General features: G+C 36.6%; 1 protein-coding gene across 2 annotated transcripts in view; it reads right to left on the reverse strand.

Moving 5' to 3' along the window:
* The window catches only part of IQCM (IQ motif containing M), a 228,162-nt gene extending 210,774 nt beyond the window's left edge, over positions 1 to 17,388 (reverse strand). The window contains exons 1-4 of one of the 2 annotated variants that reach the window (XM_032464779.1): positions 16,951 to 17,388; positions 11,436 to 11,518; positions 3,427 to 3,509; positions 1,370 to 1,637 (exon numbers count right to left, since the gene is read on the reverse strand). In XM_032464779.1, coding sequence (XP_032320670.1) covers positions 1,370 to 1,637; positions 3,427 to 3,509; positions 11,436 to 11,469 — 385 coding nt within the window. In that variant the 5' untranslated portion in view covers positions 11,470 to 11,518; positions 16,951 to 17,388. Of the gene's footprint in view, positions 1 to 1,369; positions 1,638 to 3,426; positions 3,510 to 11,435; positions 11,543 to 16,950 lie in introns of those variants that run through there. The other variant, XM_032464778.1, reaches the window with a different exon arrangement.
* Positions 17,389 to 17,846: the final 458 nt, after the last annotated feature.

Raw genomic sequence — 17,846 nt, forward strand, 5'->3', positions numbered from 1 at the left:
AACCCTTGTATCAAGGTGAATCACTGAGGACAAGTGTTCTCAAAACTACGCTTTGAGAAATGCTGCTGTAACACCCCACCCCCACACTTCATGCTTCACCACTGCCCTCCTTTAGGCCCCTGCCATCTCCTTACATGGACCATCTCTTTCCTGGGCAGCCTCCTCTCTTATTCCTCTGCCACCATTCTCTCCAAAGCCTCTATGTCAGTTTTATTTTTTTCTAATAAAAAGATCTGATCATACCTCACCCCTTCCCATCCCCAACTTTAAAATCACCATTGGCTTTCCATCACACATAGGTTCAATTCATAGGCCTGCTATTATATTGGCATCCTAATATACCCTCACCCATCTTCTCAATTTCATTTCTTACCATATCTCTCCTTTCCCACAACATATCACTTTTTTTTTGTCCTTTAGAGCTTTAATATTTTTCTCCCACTGTTCAAAATGGCTCAAAATGGCCTCTCCTGTTTCCACCTACCTTTAACAAATTTCTGCTAACACTGATTTCTAATGAGATCTCATCTGAGAAATTCTCATTCCAGCATCTGGTTGGTTACTCCTCAGTGTCTCCATAATGCTTTGTACTTACACTATTACAGCAGTTGTCATGCTATATGATAAAGGAATTACCCAAGTATTTAACCCCACTGTTACTCTCTGAGCCTTTCAAGCTTTGTTTCTCCAACTCCTAACATAGAGCTTACTACAGAGAAGATACTCATTGAATGAAAAAAATTCAAATGAATGAATAACTATATAATAAGCAAAAATGAAGAAAAATATAGATGAAGTTATGAAAGCTTATATAACTAGAAATGTATTTTAAAAGGTCATTTATTCTAGCCAGGAAAAAATTAAATTAGTCTCAGGAACACAGTATCACTTCCCTTAAATAGACCTCTAGGTTCAACCTTACCAGGTTCCTGAGAGAGAATAAAACTTTACCACAATTTGTCTTAAAGGCAAACTCTACAGCTCCCAAAAATCCTTTTAGGGCTTTGAGGGAACACACAATAGTGACCTACCTTCCCACCCCGCTCAACAGAATTCAGGGCCATAAATCTCTGATTGCTCTCCTAACAGTGGACTAAACAGTCTCTGACAGAAGGAACAGCACTCTGTTGGAAGACAAGGCTAAGCAATTTTCCTCCTCTGCATTCCTCCTGCCCATTACGATGCTCTCTTCTCAATTCCTGGCGGCCCCCAGAGGTTAGCAGCATTTGTAATCATGCCTCCCTACCTTTCATTGCTAACATTTAAAGTGTGGAGTTTGTTTGAATGTGGAAATTCCATTTAAGCATACCATAAGCAAACAGTTTTGCCTGTTGGTTTGCTGAACTGCTTTGCTCCACCAAAAACTTACCTGTCACAATTAGATCTACAGCCTCCTTGCATTTTTGTTTTACTTTAAAAATGTGTGGCTCCTTGAAAGAAGTTTGTTGTGGAGGCTCCTCAGAAGGCCCACTTCTGGAATAGTCTTTGGCAAAACAAATCCTTTTGTGCACTACCTGAAGTTCTTGGACCACATCGAGTGTTTCCTTTTTTTTAATCTCCAAAGGTATGAATTTGCTAGATTTCAGTTTTTGATGTTTATTTCTAAAAACATTTATAGAAGTACCTTGAACTTTACTCTATAAACAAAACAAAAATAAATTTTAATATTAATTATATAATAAAATTTTGTAATACATTTTATTCGTAAGTTAATAAAATTATATTCACAAATAAATTTCCAAAGTACCTTACTATATCAGACATTTACTTAAAGCACATGATAGTAATCACATAAATTAGCTGTTATCCTTTATAGTTCTCCAAAAACCCTTAACAAGCATGAGTGTTACATTCAACTTACAAAAATGTAAATTTTAAAATCATAATTTTTTCCTTAAATGTGATATTTTCAAATACAGCTTCTTAACATCCATTTTAAAGCAGAAGTTTTCACATAAACATAGGATAATTTAATTACTTTTAACCATCTTTGAAGACTCTTCAAATGTCCAGAAAATGCTAACACTCCCAAAACTCTCAGTTGAACCAGAAATAACTGCTCATATATGGAGATAGATTAAGAAAAGCATATTAGTAATCAGATATGTATTTCAGATCCTTTTTCCCACTTAACTACTTACTGATTTTGACCACTGTAAGTGATAAAAAAAAAAATATAGTCCCAAGTGTCTGACAGACAATTATCCAAACAATTATAATTGTTCTAGTCTGGTAATTCTCTGGCCCACAGATAGAGAGCTACTGCTCCCTGCCTCCCAGAAAAGGTTTAGACAAATTCAAAACTGTTGAAAACTCAAGATGCCAATAAGGAGGTTTTACTTGCTAATATTACATTTTGCCAAGTAACCAAAGATGGAATATTATGCTGCTATTATTAGGTGACATTCTAAAAATAGGTCAAGGTTCTAAGGCACAGCTAGCTAACTCTGAAAACTGTGGACTTTTCATCTCACATGTCTCCCAGTGAAATTAATATAATGTAAAAGTACTTTTCATTGATTAGAAGGAAAAATTAGTTAAGCAATGTTAACAACGTTGATTACAAGATTAAAACCATCTACGACCAGCCTAAGCATAAAGGACCATGCAAAAGAAACACATGTAAAAATTATAAGCCTCTTCCCCAACACAGTAAGCTTTGAAAAATATTTAAAATCTTTATTTATAATTACATTTTAAAAACATATTCAAAAGGTAATAGGGTAGTGTGGCACACAGTAAACCATCCTAAGATCCCCTTCCCTCACCTGTCCCCTAAAGGACCATTTGTCACAGTAACAGCTGCTCCCCAAATCTCCCATCTCCTCTGTAGATGTGCTCCCCCAAAATCTCACCCTGTACCCCCTCTCCTGTCTCTTTACCACCCCTTTCCCTTTCATTCCTTCTCACCTTCCAAATCTACACCATTCAGCAAATGTTTATTGAGCCAGACCCAAAGCTCGCTGATGGAGATACACGATTCCAAAAAGATAGTCACTGCCCTTAAGGAGCTATCAGATTGGTGAACAGTTCTAACACAAAGTGATATGGAAGAAGACAAAGGTAAGCAGGTCATGCTGGTGACATAGGAGAGACACATCTTACAGCACATTTTCTAGTTTAGCTTTGTCCAACTGTGTTTAAAGAGGGACATTTACTTGAGATATTTCATCAACAGAAAACATTAAAAATTAAATTAAATGTGAAAATTTAATACATATGCAATTAAATAATCTGCAGAGCTGAAAAATCTTATTTTTAAATGCAATCTGAAATCAATTTTTATATCTAGTAAGGATTTCATTTTCTCTTCTATTCAGAATCTATCACAGTGCATGCAATCATTTGGAACAATCATTGTAGTATATAAAAATTGTGACTAGATTCCTGAAAAATAATAATGCTAGATAAATGCAAAGCACTAACCTCATTTATTTTCTCATAATGTTGGGCAATAAGAGTTTTTGCTTCTTGAAAAAAATCTTGCTTGGGAATCTCTAATATAGGACCTAAAACAGAAACACAGAAACATTTTATTTTTTTAATGTAGTTAATGTACTTTATAATCAAAAGTGGCAAAACTACAAAATTAATATTTGGAGAGTTATGAATCTTGCAGGACATTATAAAAAGAGAATTTTATAAGTGGACATTATAAATGGATGCAAAATAAGTTAATTTTCCTGTATTGTAATATTTTACTTTAAAAAAATACAGCTTAGTCAGAGTTAAGTAGAGTATCCTAAATTATTAAAGTCCAGGGAAACCAAAGAAAACATAAAACTAAAATCTCCTTTAGTTCTGAAAGTTCTTCCAGAAGACACAACATTATGTAGACACAAAAATTGTTGATAAATCTGTGTTGTCTATACCTGATGACTAATTAATACAGCTGTACATTTCTTCAAGGATATTTACCTTACACCTTGTTGATAAGATTATCATTGTAAAATAAAACTCAAAAGGTTTATTAAGTAGAAATATCATTGAAATAAAAAATACACATACCTACAAATGGGTAACATTATAATGATAACTCTTCTCATTTAAATTTTCTAAGATTCTTAATTTATTCACTTTACTGACAGCTATGTATAGAATTCTATAGCATGTACATAGAATGCATCATCTCCATTTAGTCCTGTGTAAGATTTCCTTCTTATACTGTTTCCTTTATTAGATGATTCTGACATTTATGCGTTTCTTGACTTCCTTCTCTCAACCTGGACTCAGTAAAATTTAAATATATTGCTTTCTCAAATTAGCTTTTCAGTCTAGTCAGTGTGTTCCTCATTTCTTTGACTATGCCTCCTTTAGTACTACTAGGTTCAAGATTTTCTCTCTCTTCTTCTCACCCACTTAAATTTTAAGCAATTAAAAACTCTATCTTCATGCTAATCAAAATCACAAAAAGACATTATTTTAGTCTATCTGGGCGGCTATAACAATATGCCACAGACTGGGTAACTTGTAAATAACAAAAATTTATTTATGTCAGTTCTGGAGGCTGAAGTCCAAGATCCGGGTGCCAGCATGGTAAAGTGGGGGCCCTCTTCCTGGTCACAGATGTCCAGTGTTATCCTCACACGGTGGAAGGGCGTAGGAAGGTCTGTGGGCCCTCTTTCATACCAGCACTCATCCCATTCACAAGGGCTCCATCCCCATGACCTAATCCCCTCCCAAAGGCCTCACCTCCTAATACCATCACCTTTGGGGGTTATGATCTCAACATACAAGTTTTAGTGGGACAGAAGCATTCAGACCATAGCAGATACCACCACATACCCACCAGAATGGCTAAAATGAAAAAGACATCACAATCAACACTGGTGAGCTACCGGAGCCCTCAAGTGTCCTTGGTGGAAATGTAAAATAGGATAATCAGTTTGGAAAAGATAAAGCAATTTCTTATAAAACCTAATATACACCTACCCTGTAACTGAGCAATCCCACTCCTAGGTGTTTACCAATGAGAATGGAACATATTATTTACAAAAGACTCATACAAAAATGCTCATAGCAACTTTATTTATAATAGTTCCAAACTGGAAACGGCCCAGATGGGCATCAACAAGAGATGAGTAAATAAACCATGGGATACTCCTACAATAAAATACTACTCAGCAACAACAACAACAAAAGAATCCAACTACTGATATACACAACAAGAATGAATCTCAAAAACATTATGCCAAGTAAGCATAATGACAAAAAAAATACTGTATGGTTCCAGCTATCTGAAATTATAGTGTCAACAAAGCTAATATATAGGAGAAAGGCCAGAACAGTGATTCTTCATGGATTGACTGAGATGGGACATGAAGGAAATTTCTGGGGTGATGACAGTATTCTATATCTTGATACACAGTAGATTGCACAGGCATAGTATCACAACTCAGTGAATGTACACCTAAGATTTATGCATCTCATTGTAGTACATTTTACATCAACAGAAGAACTAAAAACAAATACTGAAATCTGACTAAGGGTATGTGTTTATATGTATGTTGAAAGATGGATATGTGATAAATCAAATACAATAAAACATTACTGGTAAGCACTGGGTGGTAGGTCTAAGGGTGTTGATTTAAAATCCTTTCAATTTTGCTATATGTTTGAATATTTCATAATGAAATACTAGGGCAAACTCTTCATTCTCTCACAAAATGTCTCCTTGTATTTTACCATGTAGACTCGTGGGCCACAGGCAGCTGTAACTTTGGGGCAATGGCATCCTGAGGACTAGAGCTGGGGGAGACCCTAGCAATGAAGGGGAGGGACAACTGGACTCTAAGCCACCTTAAAAGTGTTAGGTTAGACACACTAGTAAGTGTTTCTAAGATGCTACTGAGGGAAGTATCTACTAAGATGTCCCATCATTGGGCATGGAACTGTCACTCGGTAGTTATTCTAGAAAAAACAACTCTCCCCTTGCTTTCTATCTTCCCCTATCCTTCCACTCTTACCTATGGAAGGTGCTGTAAAGTCATTACCAAACTCAAATCTCCCTGTTCTCCCACACTTGCCACTGTATCTCCCCCCATGCAAGGCTGTCTACATATGTCTAAGGATAATGGTTGATAGATTTTTTTTTAATCTTCTTTCCCAAAGTAGTTGTCAAGACTTCAGACACATGCTTCTGAAGAAGTGTACATATTCTTTGAAGAGATGGGAGCACAAAGTCACATGTGAATCATAAAATGGCTCATATAAATTTTACTATCCAAAGCCATAAGACACACTGTCCTCACATGGAAGAGACAAGAGTTCAGAAATTTAAACTGTCTATTTCATCAAATTTCAACTAAAATCTAAAGCTACTTTGAGGGCCTTCTAACCAGACCACTTAGTTCTCAGAGGCAGGGCAGTGAACTATTACAAGGTGTGACTCCACAAATTATCCTCTTCGTTTCTCCTCTCATGACAATCTTTTCTCCTTTAATTCCCTTCTTCCGACTAATCAAAACTCCTTTGTAATTACTTATAATGCCCTGTGTCATACACATGAAAAACATCATTTATTAATATATGTAATGATTGATTAAGTCATTAGTTTTTGGTGAAAATGTACCTTCACGAAAACTATTGCATCTTCATTCGAAACAAGACCTTAGAGATAATCCAGTCTTCATTTTCAGATAAAGCTCTGAGATAAGGGTGCCCAACTGCCCTCTAAAGTCCGTCAACCAGGTGCCCACAAAGTGCTGGCCTCCTGAGGTACTTGTTATTTTTTTGTGTTTTTTTTTAAACATATCTGCTGGTTTTTCTAATTTCATGCACTCCTTGAGAGTACTGGAGACTCCTCTGAGGTTTGGCTGGTCACCCTAGTGAAGTACTCATAGTTTATTGGCACTTTCTGCTATGGACTGGATATATGTGTCCATCCAAAATTCAGTATGTTGAAACCTAATGCCCAAAGTGATGTTATTAGGAGGCGGGCCCTTTGGCAAGTGATTAGTCCGTGAGGGTAAAGTCCTCATGATTGAGATTAGTGCTCTTACAAAAGAGACCCCAGAAAGCTACACAGCCCCTTGTACCATGCAAGCCTATGGTGAGAAGACAGCCATCAGTGAGGAAGCAGGCCTTTACCAGACAACAAATATGCTGACACCAGGATCTTGGATGGACTTCCAGCCTCCAGAACTGTAAGAAATAAATTCCTGTTGTTTATAAGTCACCCACATTATGGTATTTTGTTACAGCATCCTGAGCTGGACTAAGACACTTTCATTTCAAGCCAACAATCCTTTGCCCTTATTGTGATTTAATGTGCTGATAGAGCCATCCTGATTCTCCAGTTCATAACTAAAACTTGGTCTTTGACAGAGAAGTTAAATTCCCAAGGTAGCATTTTCTTCCTCGCTGGGCTCTTTGTTGACCAGTGTGTCTGATATTTGCCATCCTCATCTGTCTGTGAACTGTGGAGGAGCTAGCGTACACTCTGGCAACCCTAATGGCCTTCTTGGAGCCAGCAGGTAGATTCTGACTCATCAAGGTACCGCCACAGCCAGCCCAGACAGTCAGGCCAGGAGGCTCTCGAACAAAACAAGATCCGGGACTGTTCTTAAAGGGGCAGAGAAAGGCAGCCACCACTAGAAGAATGTGCTTTCATGCAGATCCTGAAACAGACATAGACATACTGACTGCAAGTCAGCAGTCCTGAGCCCTCATTGTCGTTTAAGGTGCTGAGGCAGCTGTACTGATTTTCTTCCATAACTAAAAAATTAGCCTTTGAACCAAAGAGTTAAATTCTCAGGCATCACAAGGTAACTCATAACTCAATGCCTAGAGTGTGTTTTTATTTTTATAATATCCAAGGATATGTATATATTCAACAAATGAGTCTAAAATTACAAGAAATTAAACAACTTTGATGTTAAGAATTCAGCCAGTTAATAATCCTTGAGGCTTCTGTTTCTTTGTTCACAATTGGTAAGCATGTAAGCATGCAGCTTTATACATTCAAGTGCACATTATCACTTCAGTTATTAAAAGTAAGTTGTCAAGGTCTGCTTCTTCCCTGTTAAAAAAATCTATAATTAAGGCTTTGTTTATTTGCAAATACATAACCACAACATATAAAATAATTTTTAAGGGCTCTCATTCCTGAGTCATATCATTTTGCTCTGAATTCCAATTTGTTCATGAGCCATATTTTATTGTAAAATGAAGGCACTAATAATACTAATGTATCCTGTACACCCACAGTTGTTTTGAGGATTAAACTGGACTTGGTTAAAAAGCACTTAGCACAGTCTCTGACACATATAAGCTTTCGATAACTGTGAGGAATTATTATTACCGCAGTTATAGTTGTATTACTGTCATTGGGTTAAACTTTTCCCCAACAAGGTTTATATAACTGATTTCATCAATCCATCTTCATTTCTTCAATAGCCCAAAGATAAATTTCAACTTTCTAAATCAGTTTGAAATAGTCTAGTCTTATTATAGTTTTTACCCAAAACTAATTAATTAGTAGGTTTGCAAATAATAAAATCTCTTCATACTTTGGATCTTCAAGTGACTAAATCTCCTAAAATGCAATAAAAATCATTATAAACAATAACAAATACTTTATGATAAAGTTCATGAAGAGGTTGAAATAGTCATAACAAATTTATCTAAAACATGAGTGCAAATATTAACATTCCCTTAGGGAAAGAAAATGAATCTCTAATCCCAAGTGATTTCACCAGCCTAAAATGTTTTCTTTTATTTATTTTATACTTTTTAAAAAATCCACTCTTCATATATCATCAGTTTAATGCTATTATGATTAATAGTTCATAAAACTTCAGATTTCTCTTAACGCTTTATAGATTCTGTATAATTAGCCTAGTAAATCGCTGAAGTGAAGACACCAGAAGAAAATCTAATTATGGAAACTATGATAGCGAATGAGCCATTGGCCATCTCTTGATTGTAATCATTAAGCAAGTCTTTTCTGCATCCAAAAAGACCTAAGGACTAGCAAACATGTGTTTTTTTTAATAACCATAACAAAAACAACTGGCCTTAATCACAGGGTTCTATTCTTCCTACAAACAGGCTGTGTTCTTCAGAGACTTCACAAAAATTTACTAAGAAGATATTCTTAACAAAGATGTATGGCCACAAGGCTATAGCCACCCTTGTTTATAGAGTCAGAGTAAGTGCCTGACTGCCTGTGTGTTTGGTTTCACAGGTGGTAAAAAAAAAGCCCTACCTCACGCTCAGTAAGACTCAGTTCAGCATACTTTAGTTAAGCACCTAATAAGTCCTAGATGCTATTTTGGTGCTAAATGTACTGAAATAAATATGACACTTGGTATCCCTGCCTTCCAGGTGCCTAGAGCCTAACGCCAGAAAAAAACTGTAAATAAACGTCACGACCTCGGTAACACACTGTGACAGAGGTCAACATAAATCACCCACACTCGCTACTGCCAGCTCATTAATGTATGAATTTTCCTTTAAAGAAATAAGCCTTTACATTGTATTAATAGAGATAAGATTTAAAATAGAAATAGCCCAAAAGAAATAACACATTGATAAAATCCAGATTCAGGCAAGGGTTTTAAAATCGTGCTTCATCAATTTCACTGCCTTGGGGGCTCTTCTTCAATGTGAGCAACTTAGATCTTACCTGTTATACATATTTGAGCTGTTCCTAAACTTTATTTTGTAGGAAAAAAATTCCTTGGCTGAAAATAACAAACACACACCAAACAAGTAAAAAACAAGTGAAGGGCTAGGAGACAATAGTAACTTAGAAAGGAGAAGCAGTAGAGGGAAGCTAGAACCAAGATCCTTTCATTACTTCTAGGGCCAAGAGTTGTAGAAGTTAGAAAGTGAAGAGACGCACTTTGAGAGAAATCTCAAATTAAACAGTTTATATTCAATTCTATTACTTGTAGGTGAAGAAAAAAATGTATTTCTAATTTCTTTTCAGAAAAAATTTAAAAACCAAGCAACATGCAAACTTCAAGTGGCATATGGCTATCATTTCCTAAAACCTATATTCAACAATTTTTCTATAACACATACTGTGTTAAGACCCAACTTTTCAGTTCCAACTTAAAGGCATTCTGTTGTCTCTTACAGACACAATTTTTCTCACTTCTCCACTTTCTTTATTCTTTCTTTAGTGTCTTTTACTCTGCAACAATAAATGATTAATAGGTGTCCTATATATACCTCAGAGAGATTTTACAATGTACTCCCTCACCAAAAAAAAAATCTCTATGTTAATATTTCTCAGACAGAGGTTGGGTTGCTAAGGAGTCGTAGGGGGATTCCAAGTTCATAGAAGCAAGACTTCAAATATAATTTAAGTTAATTATGAGCATGACCCAAAGGCAAAATGAAACAAGAGAACATTCCTCCTCCACTTCCTGGATCTTTCTCCCTTTCTGCCCTTTCCATCTTGAAAAATGTGCTGTAGTATCCAAATTGGAAGACAGTTAAAGTGATCCACACAGCATTCTATTCGTAGTCCTGCACAGAAGCCAGCTGGCCTGTGTCATACACTGCCTGGGGTCACGGAGCCAAGGGGAGGGAACAGAGTGGAAAATCTTAATAATCTCAGCTCTATGGGCAGCACTATATGTTTCTCAATCATGCTACCTAAGCCTAAATTTAGGACTACTTGAAGTGTTGCCAAGTCTAGATCAGCTCTAAATGAAAAATATTGTGAGCTGCATTTGTAACTGAATAATTTCAAGTAGTCATATTTTTTAAAGTGAAAAGAGGTGAAATTAATTTTAATAACGTATAATAATTTTATAGAATATTTTATTTAAATAAAATATATCCAAATATTATCATTTCAACATTAATCAAAATTTAAAATTAAGGAGATATTTTGCATTCTCTTTTGTTCTGTCTTCAAAATCATGTATTTTGCAGTTACATACATCTCAGTTCAGATGCTGATTTCTATCAGAAATACTTGATCTGTATTGATAAAACGTCCCATTAAGAAAATAGATTCACATACCCAAGTTGCCATAAATATGCTTAAAAGTTTTCCAATAATTGAATTTTTAGTTTTTATATTGAAATTAAAATGAATTAAAATTAAATACTCAGTACCTTAGTTTCACTAGCCACATTTCAAGCACTAAATAGCCACATGTGGCTATTGAATACCATGTCAGACAGCACATTAAGTTAAAAGTTGCTATGGGGGGTGGGTATAACTCAGTGGTAGAGTGCATGCTTAGCAGGCACAAGATCATGCATTCAATCACCAGAACCTCCATTAAAAAAAATTTTTAAGTTGCTACAGATCTCTCAAAAATTGGCTATATTTAAATAAAGGGAATGATAAGTTCTTACAGGATGTGCCAATAAATTTAGTGTTTTGAGAGTTAATAACAGGAGACTTTGCTTAAAGCTGTTGTTGCGTCGGGTACGGTGCACTGAGTTGGTAGGTGAGTGCAGATACTCACTTTCTGCTTTATCAGGCTCAGCCTCTGCAGCCATGGTGAGCAGTCAGGGTGATCCTTTCTTTTGAACGCTGGGCTCCAAGTCCCTAAACACAATTACATTAAGTAATTCAGTGTCAAATACTTCTATTTTAGCGACTTCTTTCACTTGCTCATGAAGAAATAGGATGAATAATGAAAACTTTTTACACATCACTCCTTTGCTCTAAAACCTTCAATGTCTTCCCCTGCAAAAGACAATAGTAACAACAGCTAGCGTTGGGTAGGGCTCTGTGGTTTATCAAGCGCTTATATACGTATTACCTTCCTGGTTCCAAACAACCCGACAGGCGCTCTCATCCCACTTTCAGCAGATCTGGCAACGGGAGCTCCGAAAAGTGAGGTAACTTGTCAATGCAAGCAGTTACTTAGTGGCAGGTACAGAACTCAAATCCAGATCTTTGGGCCCAAGTTCCTACGCAGGTCCATCTGATTTCTCACTATTTTCCAATTGATATTCAGTTAATCCCTGGCACATACCTTACACATGCTTGCCGTGAGCCTGCACACTTGAGCTTAGGTTTATGCTAGTTTTCCACTCAGAACGTCCTGTTCTCACCTCTGTGTTTGTATCCTACCTATCCTTTGCATCCTGAAAGCACAGATTCAAATCCTGCCCACTTCATGATCACCCCCAGCCTCTAATGATCTGTTCCTCCCTTAAACTTGGTAGTTATGTGGTCCATGCCTCTCACTTGAAATGTAACACATGCTCCTGTGTAAGGAGCTAAAAAGGCAAAGAATAGATGTAAACAGAAGTCTAATATTCCCAATTAAACTCCTATTGCCTTGAACCAAACAATACTTTATACCAGAGATACTCAACACTGGATGATTATTAGAATTGCCTGGAGAGAGGGTGGGGAATATTTAAAATATATCAATGTCTAGAGTGAGGCTTAGACATCTATATTTTTTAAAGGTTCCCGAAATATTTAAATACTTTACAGAACCCCACGGTGACTCTTGTTCTAAAACTCCAAGTATAACTGCTCATTTAGCTGACTAGACCATCAAACTGTGGTGAAGTATTTGAGACCTGTTAAATAATTTGGGGACTATTTGAGTACATCTGTAAGCCAGATTTGCTCTATGGAAGTCATGACTCTGTAGCCACATGCTCCTAGATAAAAAGCTACAGTACTTTTCTTCAGCTTCTACCCAGAGGGGGAAAAAACTATTGCAGTTAGAGTTTTAAAATGACAAATCTGGAACAACCAAAAATGATTAATTCTCAAATTGTCAGCCTTATATGGTGGGCAAGAGCATACACTATGTACCTCATCTGCCGAGCTGTACAAATGACTGGGATAAATCAAAAGACTGCACCTCCCTTAGCAATTAACAATCAGAACTCATCTTCTGGTCTGGCTTAATTATTGCCTTCTTTCCATTTAAATATAAGAAGAAAATAAAGGTGTTTTGTGCTCCATCATGTTCGTGTTTTAATCTCCATAAAAATGGACTCTTCTCTGAGGCAGTTGGCTCCTCCACCTTAATTCAGTGTGCCAGGAGTGTCAGCCTGCATTAAATTGGCTGGCAAGCAAGATACCCCACTGTCCTTTTAATGCACAAAACTAGCCAAGCATCCTAAGGGGTGCTGGCATGGTAATGCCTCCACAAACCCGAGGTGATGGGGGACGACTGTGAGACAGGAACTAGGGGTGGAAGAAAGCCTTGGAGGATGGAACTGTTTAAAGATAAGCACACTGACACAGAATATCAGCAGATAGGGTCCCTCTCCACTTCAAGTCCCCAGCAGACAGTTATGAGATGCTGAGTCCCTCCCAATGCATTGATCAATTAAAAGGTGCATATTTAGTGCCCAACCTGTGCAAAGAGAATGCTATCTATGTTGCAAGAAAAGACAAAAGCATATGTCAAATTTTTAAATAAAACGCAGACAACTATATGTCAGATGTCATAAGAAAGTCTGTGAGCTTTGTAAAATAAATCGTATAAACCCGTGAGTGCCACGAGTTCTAATGAAGATGAGATCACTGAAGTCGGAGAAGGGAACCTAGGAAAAGTTCAAGAGAGACTGAGCTACACCTGGAAGGGTGGGTACAGGGGTAGCAGTGAAATGTTTATAATAGTGAAATAGTGAAAAACTGGTTCAGCACAAGCATCAACCAGTCAGAACTGGATGCTGGCTAGCAAACCACTATGCTCCTGAGTCAGTCCTGAGTGGGTGAGACTGGCCCACTTAAGAGGAACAGAGAAGCAGGCAGCTGAGAGAATTAGCGCAAGCAAATGCAAGGAGGTAAGAATGAATGTGGTTTGGGGGACAGCAAGTAGTAGGTCTATTTGATTAAAGCAGAGGGCTAAAATTTATACTGCTGAAATGGACAACAAAGATTTTGAACAGGGCACTGACATAATTAGTGTTCTGGAATTTAAATTCCAAAAAGGTAAGGATTTTGGGTTTTTTCCTTGCTGTATTCCCAGGGCCTTGAGCAGGGCCTCGCATGTAGAAGAATTCCAAAAAATATTTGAAATTTTTCCTTACTTACAGAATGGGAAAAAATATTTGCAAACCACACATCTGATAAGAGGTTAATATCCAAAATATATAAAGAAATCATGAAATTCATCAAGAGCAAAAAAAAAACTCAATTAAAAAAAGGGCAAAGGACCTGAACAGACATTTCCCCCAAAGAAGATATATGAAAGGCTAACAAGTACATGAAACATGTGCAACATCACTAATCATTAGGGAAATGCAAATTAAAACCACAATGAGATATCACCTCACTTCTACCAGAATGGCCATCTTCAAAAAGATAAGAGATAGTAAATGCTGGTGTGGATGTAGAGAAAAGGGGACCCCTGTACACTGCTGGTGGGATTGTAAACTGGTACAGCCCTTATGGAAAATAGTGTATAGAACCCTTAAAAAATTAAAAATAAAACTGCCATATGATCCAGCAGTTCCATTTCTGGGAATATATCCAAAGGAAACAAAAACACTAACTCAAAAAGATATCTGTACTCCCATGTTCATAGCAGAATTATTTGTAATAGTCAACACAGAGAAGCAACATAAGTGTCCATCAATGGATGAATGGATAAAGAAGTTGTGGTATATACACAATGAAATTTTATTCAGCCATAAAAAACTAAGAAATTCTACCAACTGTGATATGGATGGACCTTAAAGTCATTATGCTACGTGAAATAAGTCAGACAGAAAAAGAGAAATTACTGTATGATCTCACTTATAAATAGAATCTAAAACAAACAAACAAAAAACTCATAGAAAAAGAGACCAGACTTGTGGTTATCAGATGCTGAACAGGGGGAGAAAATGGAGCAGGGGGACTGGAGGAAGGTGGCTAAAAGATGCAAACTTCCAATTATAGGATAAATAAGAACTAGGAATGTAATATACAACATGATGACTATAGCTAACAATGTTGAATGATATACAGGAAAGTTGTTATGAGAGTAAATCCTAAGAGTTCTCAACACAAGGAGAATTTTTTTTTCCTTTTTTTTTTCCTTTTCTTTTTATTGCACATATATGAAAAAAATGGAAAGTTATCTGAACCTACTGTGGGAATCATTTCACAGTATATGCAAATCAAATCATTATGCTATATGCCTTAAACTTATACAGTAATGCATGTCAATCATTTCTCAATAAAACTGGCAATAAATAAATAGACAAATATCTGTGTAATGAGTAATTATGGCAACAGCATGCTAGACAGGGGTACCCCATGTCTCCTTGGACATATTTGTGAAAACGTCCTTTCACCCTTTCAGTAGATGCAACTTAAGGCTCTCCTAAATCAGGTTACAGGGATGCTAAAGATTTCTAATTCTATTTCTATATGGATATAAGGCAAACAGAAGTAGAAAGAGTATTCCCCTACCTTATCTTCTTAGCTTGTCTTTCCAAAGATAGTCTTATGACTTCATCATTGTACCCTGTATAATTATCCTGGGGGTGAAGAACTGCCCCATGGTATTCAGCAGGACTCAGGGAAACAAGTCATGGTATAGGGCTCTAGACAGCCAGTTTCAGCAGTTGATCAATGAGAGCAAATATTCATTTCCTACCCCCAATTTTCTCCCACTGTCCCTCTATCCAAATCCTCCTAGTTATCAATCATATGTTCATTCTCTTCACGTCTCTATGTTAGAAATTGTAGCTGTACCCACCCAGATGCTCAAGCCACAAAACTGATTCTTCCTGTATTTTTACCTATCACATCAAAACCATCAAGTTTTCTACATTTTTAACTTCAAAATACACCTGCTTCTCCTCATCTTCCCTCTCCCAGACACTCTCTGAACAGACATCAGGTATGCTAGCAGCAAACAATAGGAATGAGCAGAGAGAAAGGAGAGCAGGTAAAGAAAACAAAAAAAAAGTCCTAACTAGGTCCAATGTAACAGGGCCAATAATAGGCATCTATAATGAGTAAAAAGGTATACCAGATGGTAGAAAAATAAAAAATTCATAATTGCATAATTAAGATTATAAACCAAAGTAGTCACAGGGCCATAAGATGGGTTAGAAAGAAAATACTCTTATGAATTCATGACCATTAATATCAGATAAGCTGGGATCCTGGGGAACACATTCAACAGCAGGAAGCACATGGAGTAACACTCCTTCTTGACACAAACCTCCCTCTGATTCTGTAATTAACTTTGGTTAATATATTTCTCAGAATCATGAAGTGGGTAGGAAGGGGACATAATTGAATCATTAGGACATTACTGCAGCTGGCACAAACACCGGAGTCTCGGAACAGTATGGAGAGACCAAACTTGTATTTCAGTTCTGATTCTGCCATTGGCCAAGTGTGTGATCTCCACCAAACTGCTTAACCTCACTGAATTCCACCTCCTTGTCAATAAGTGAAGGACTTAAAATAGACACACAGTGTAAAAAGAGCAGCTTCAACCTATGTTTAAAGGAACTCTTTCTAAGAAGTCAGTGAAGACAAGACAAAACCCTAGCTGCTCTGATTTAAGAGGTTCCCAGAGCCTTTCCCCACAGCACTTCCCCATCGCTCTTACCCACTCCAGCCCCAATACTCAGAGAAGTCCAGTCAGTGATTTCACAGATGCCTTCTGCATGTAAGAGTCAACTCTCACAGAATAGACGTTATGTTCTATTTCCTTGTGGGCTTATATGGACACTGACACTAATTAAGAGACTCCAAATACTCTTGGTTTTACATAAAATATTTAAATCTTTAAATCACAAGAGAAAGTTATTAATTTCATTGCAGCTCTCAAGTCATTGAAAAGGATAAGCTAAACTGAAAAGACTCTCACATTATTCTTTAAAATGCTTTCAAATACTCTTTTTAGCTAAAATACACTAATTGTTTCACCTTTTACCTAAATGTGTAAAAGAAAACTGGTCCCTCTGAGCCATATTCAATAAGCTATGGAGTTTTTCTGTGATCTTATCTTAGGGTTTTAACCTAGAGATGTGTAAAGTAGGATTTGGTGATACCTTGAAGGCCACTGAGAATCAAAGATTACCAACAGGAGGTGATGGGCTGGGGTGGATGAGAGAAGACTATCATTCCATGGTGGTGAAGTGAAGTCACTTGTCGGGAAAAGGGAAGCAATCAACGTCACATGGAGCCATACCTCAGTAAAGAGATCACCTGCTAGAAGGAATTGAAAATATTGAAATTTAGTCTTCCAAAACTATAAACACAAACAAAACACATACAATATAAAAATTTTACAAATCTATGAAAAATACAGACTATCTAATATAAAAGTTATGAAAAAGACAGACTATCTAATATAAAAGTAGGCAAATGACTGCAATAGACTCTTTGCAAAGGGAATTTCCTAATAGGAAATCAGATTGTGAAAAATGCTCAAAACACATCAGTCAGTCATCAAGGAAATACAGAGTAAAGCCACAAAAACCACCTACCCAAACAAATGGATTTAACACAATACTAAGGATTGACAAGAATAGAGAGAGATTGAAATATTCAAACACTGCCTGCCAGGGTGTGAACAGGTAATCTTTGGAAAATATTTGGCAATACCTTCAAAACCTAAGTCTATACCTGAGTGTGTCCAGCCCTCCCACTCCCAGCAGAAACACATTATAATGTGTACTGAAAAATACATAATAAGAATGATCATAGCTATACTTCAATAAAAAATATATATATACACACAAAAAGAAAAAAATAATCATAGCAGCACCATTTTGTAACAGCTAAAAATTGGAAGCAGGCAAATGTCCACTGATGGTAAAAAAGATACATAAATAGCAATTTAGTCATACAATGGAATGTCTCACAGCAGCAAGAATGAACTGCTATACACAAGACATAACTGATTCTCACAAGACATAACTGATTCTCAAACACACAACCTTGG

The sequence above is a fragment of the Camelus ferus genome, chromosome 2 (assembly GCF_009834535.1).
Source record: "Camelus ferus isolate YT-003-E chromosome 2, BCGSAC_Cfer_1.0, whole genome shotgun sequence".
Taxonomy (NCBI): Eukaryota; Metazoa; Chordata; class Mammalia; order Artiodactyla; family Camelidae; genus Camelus; species Camelus ferus.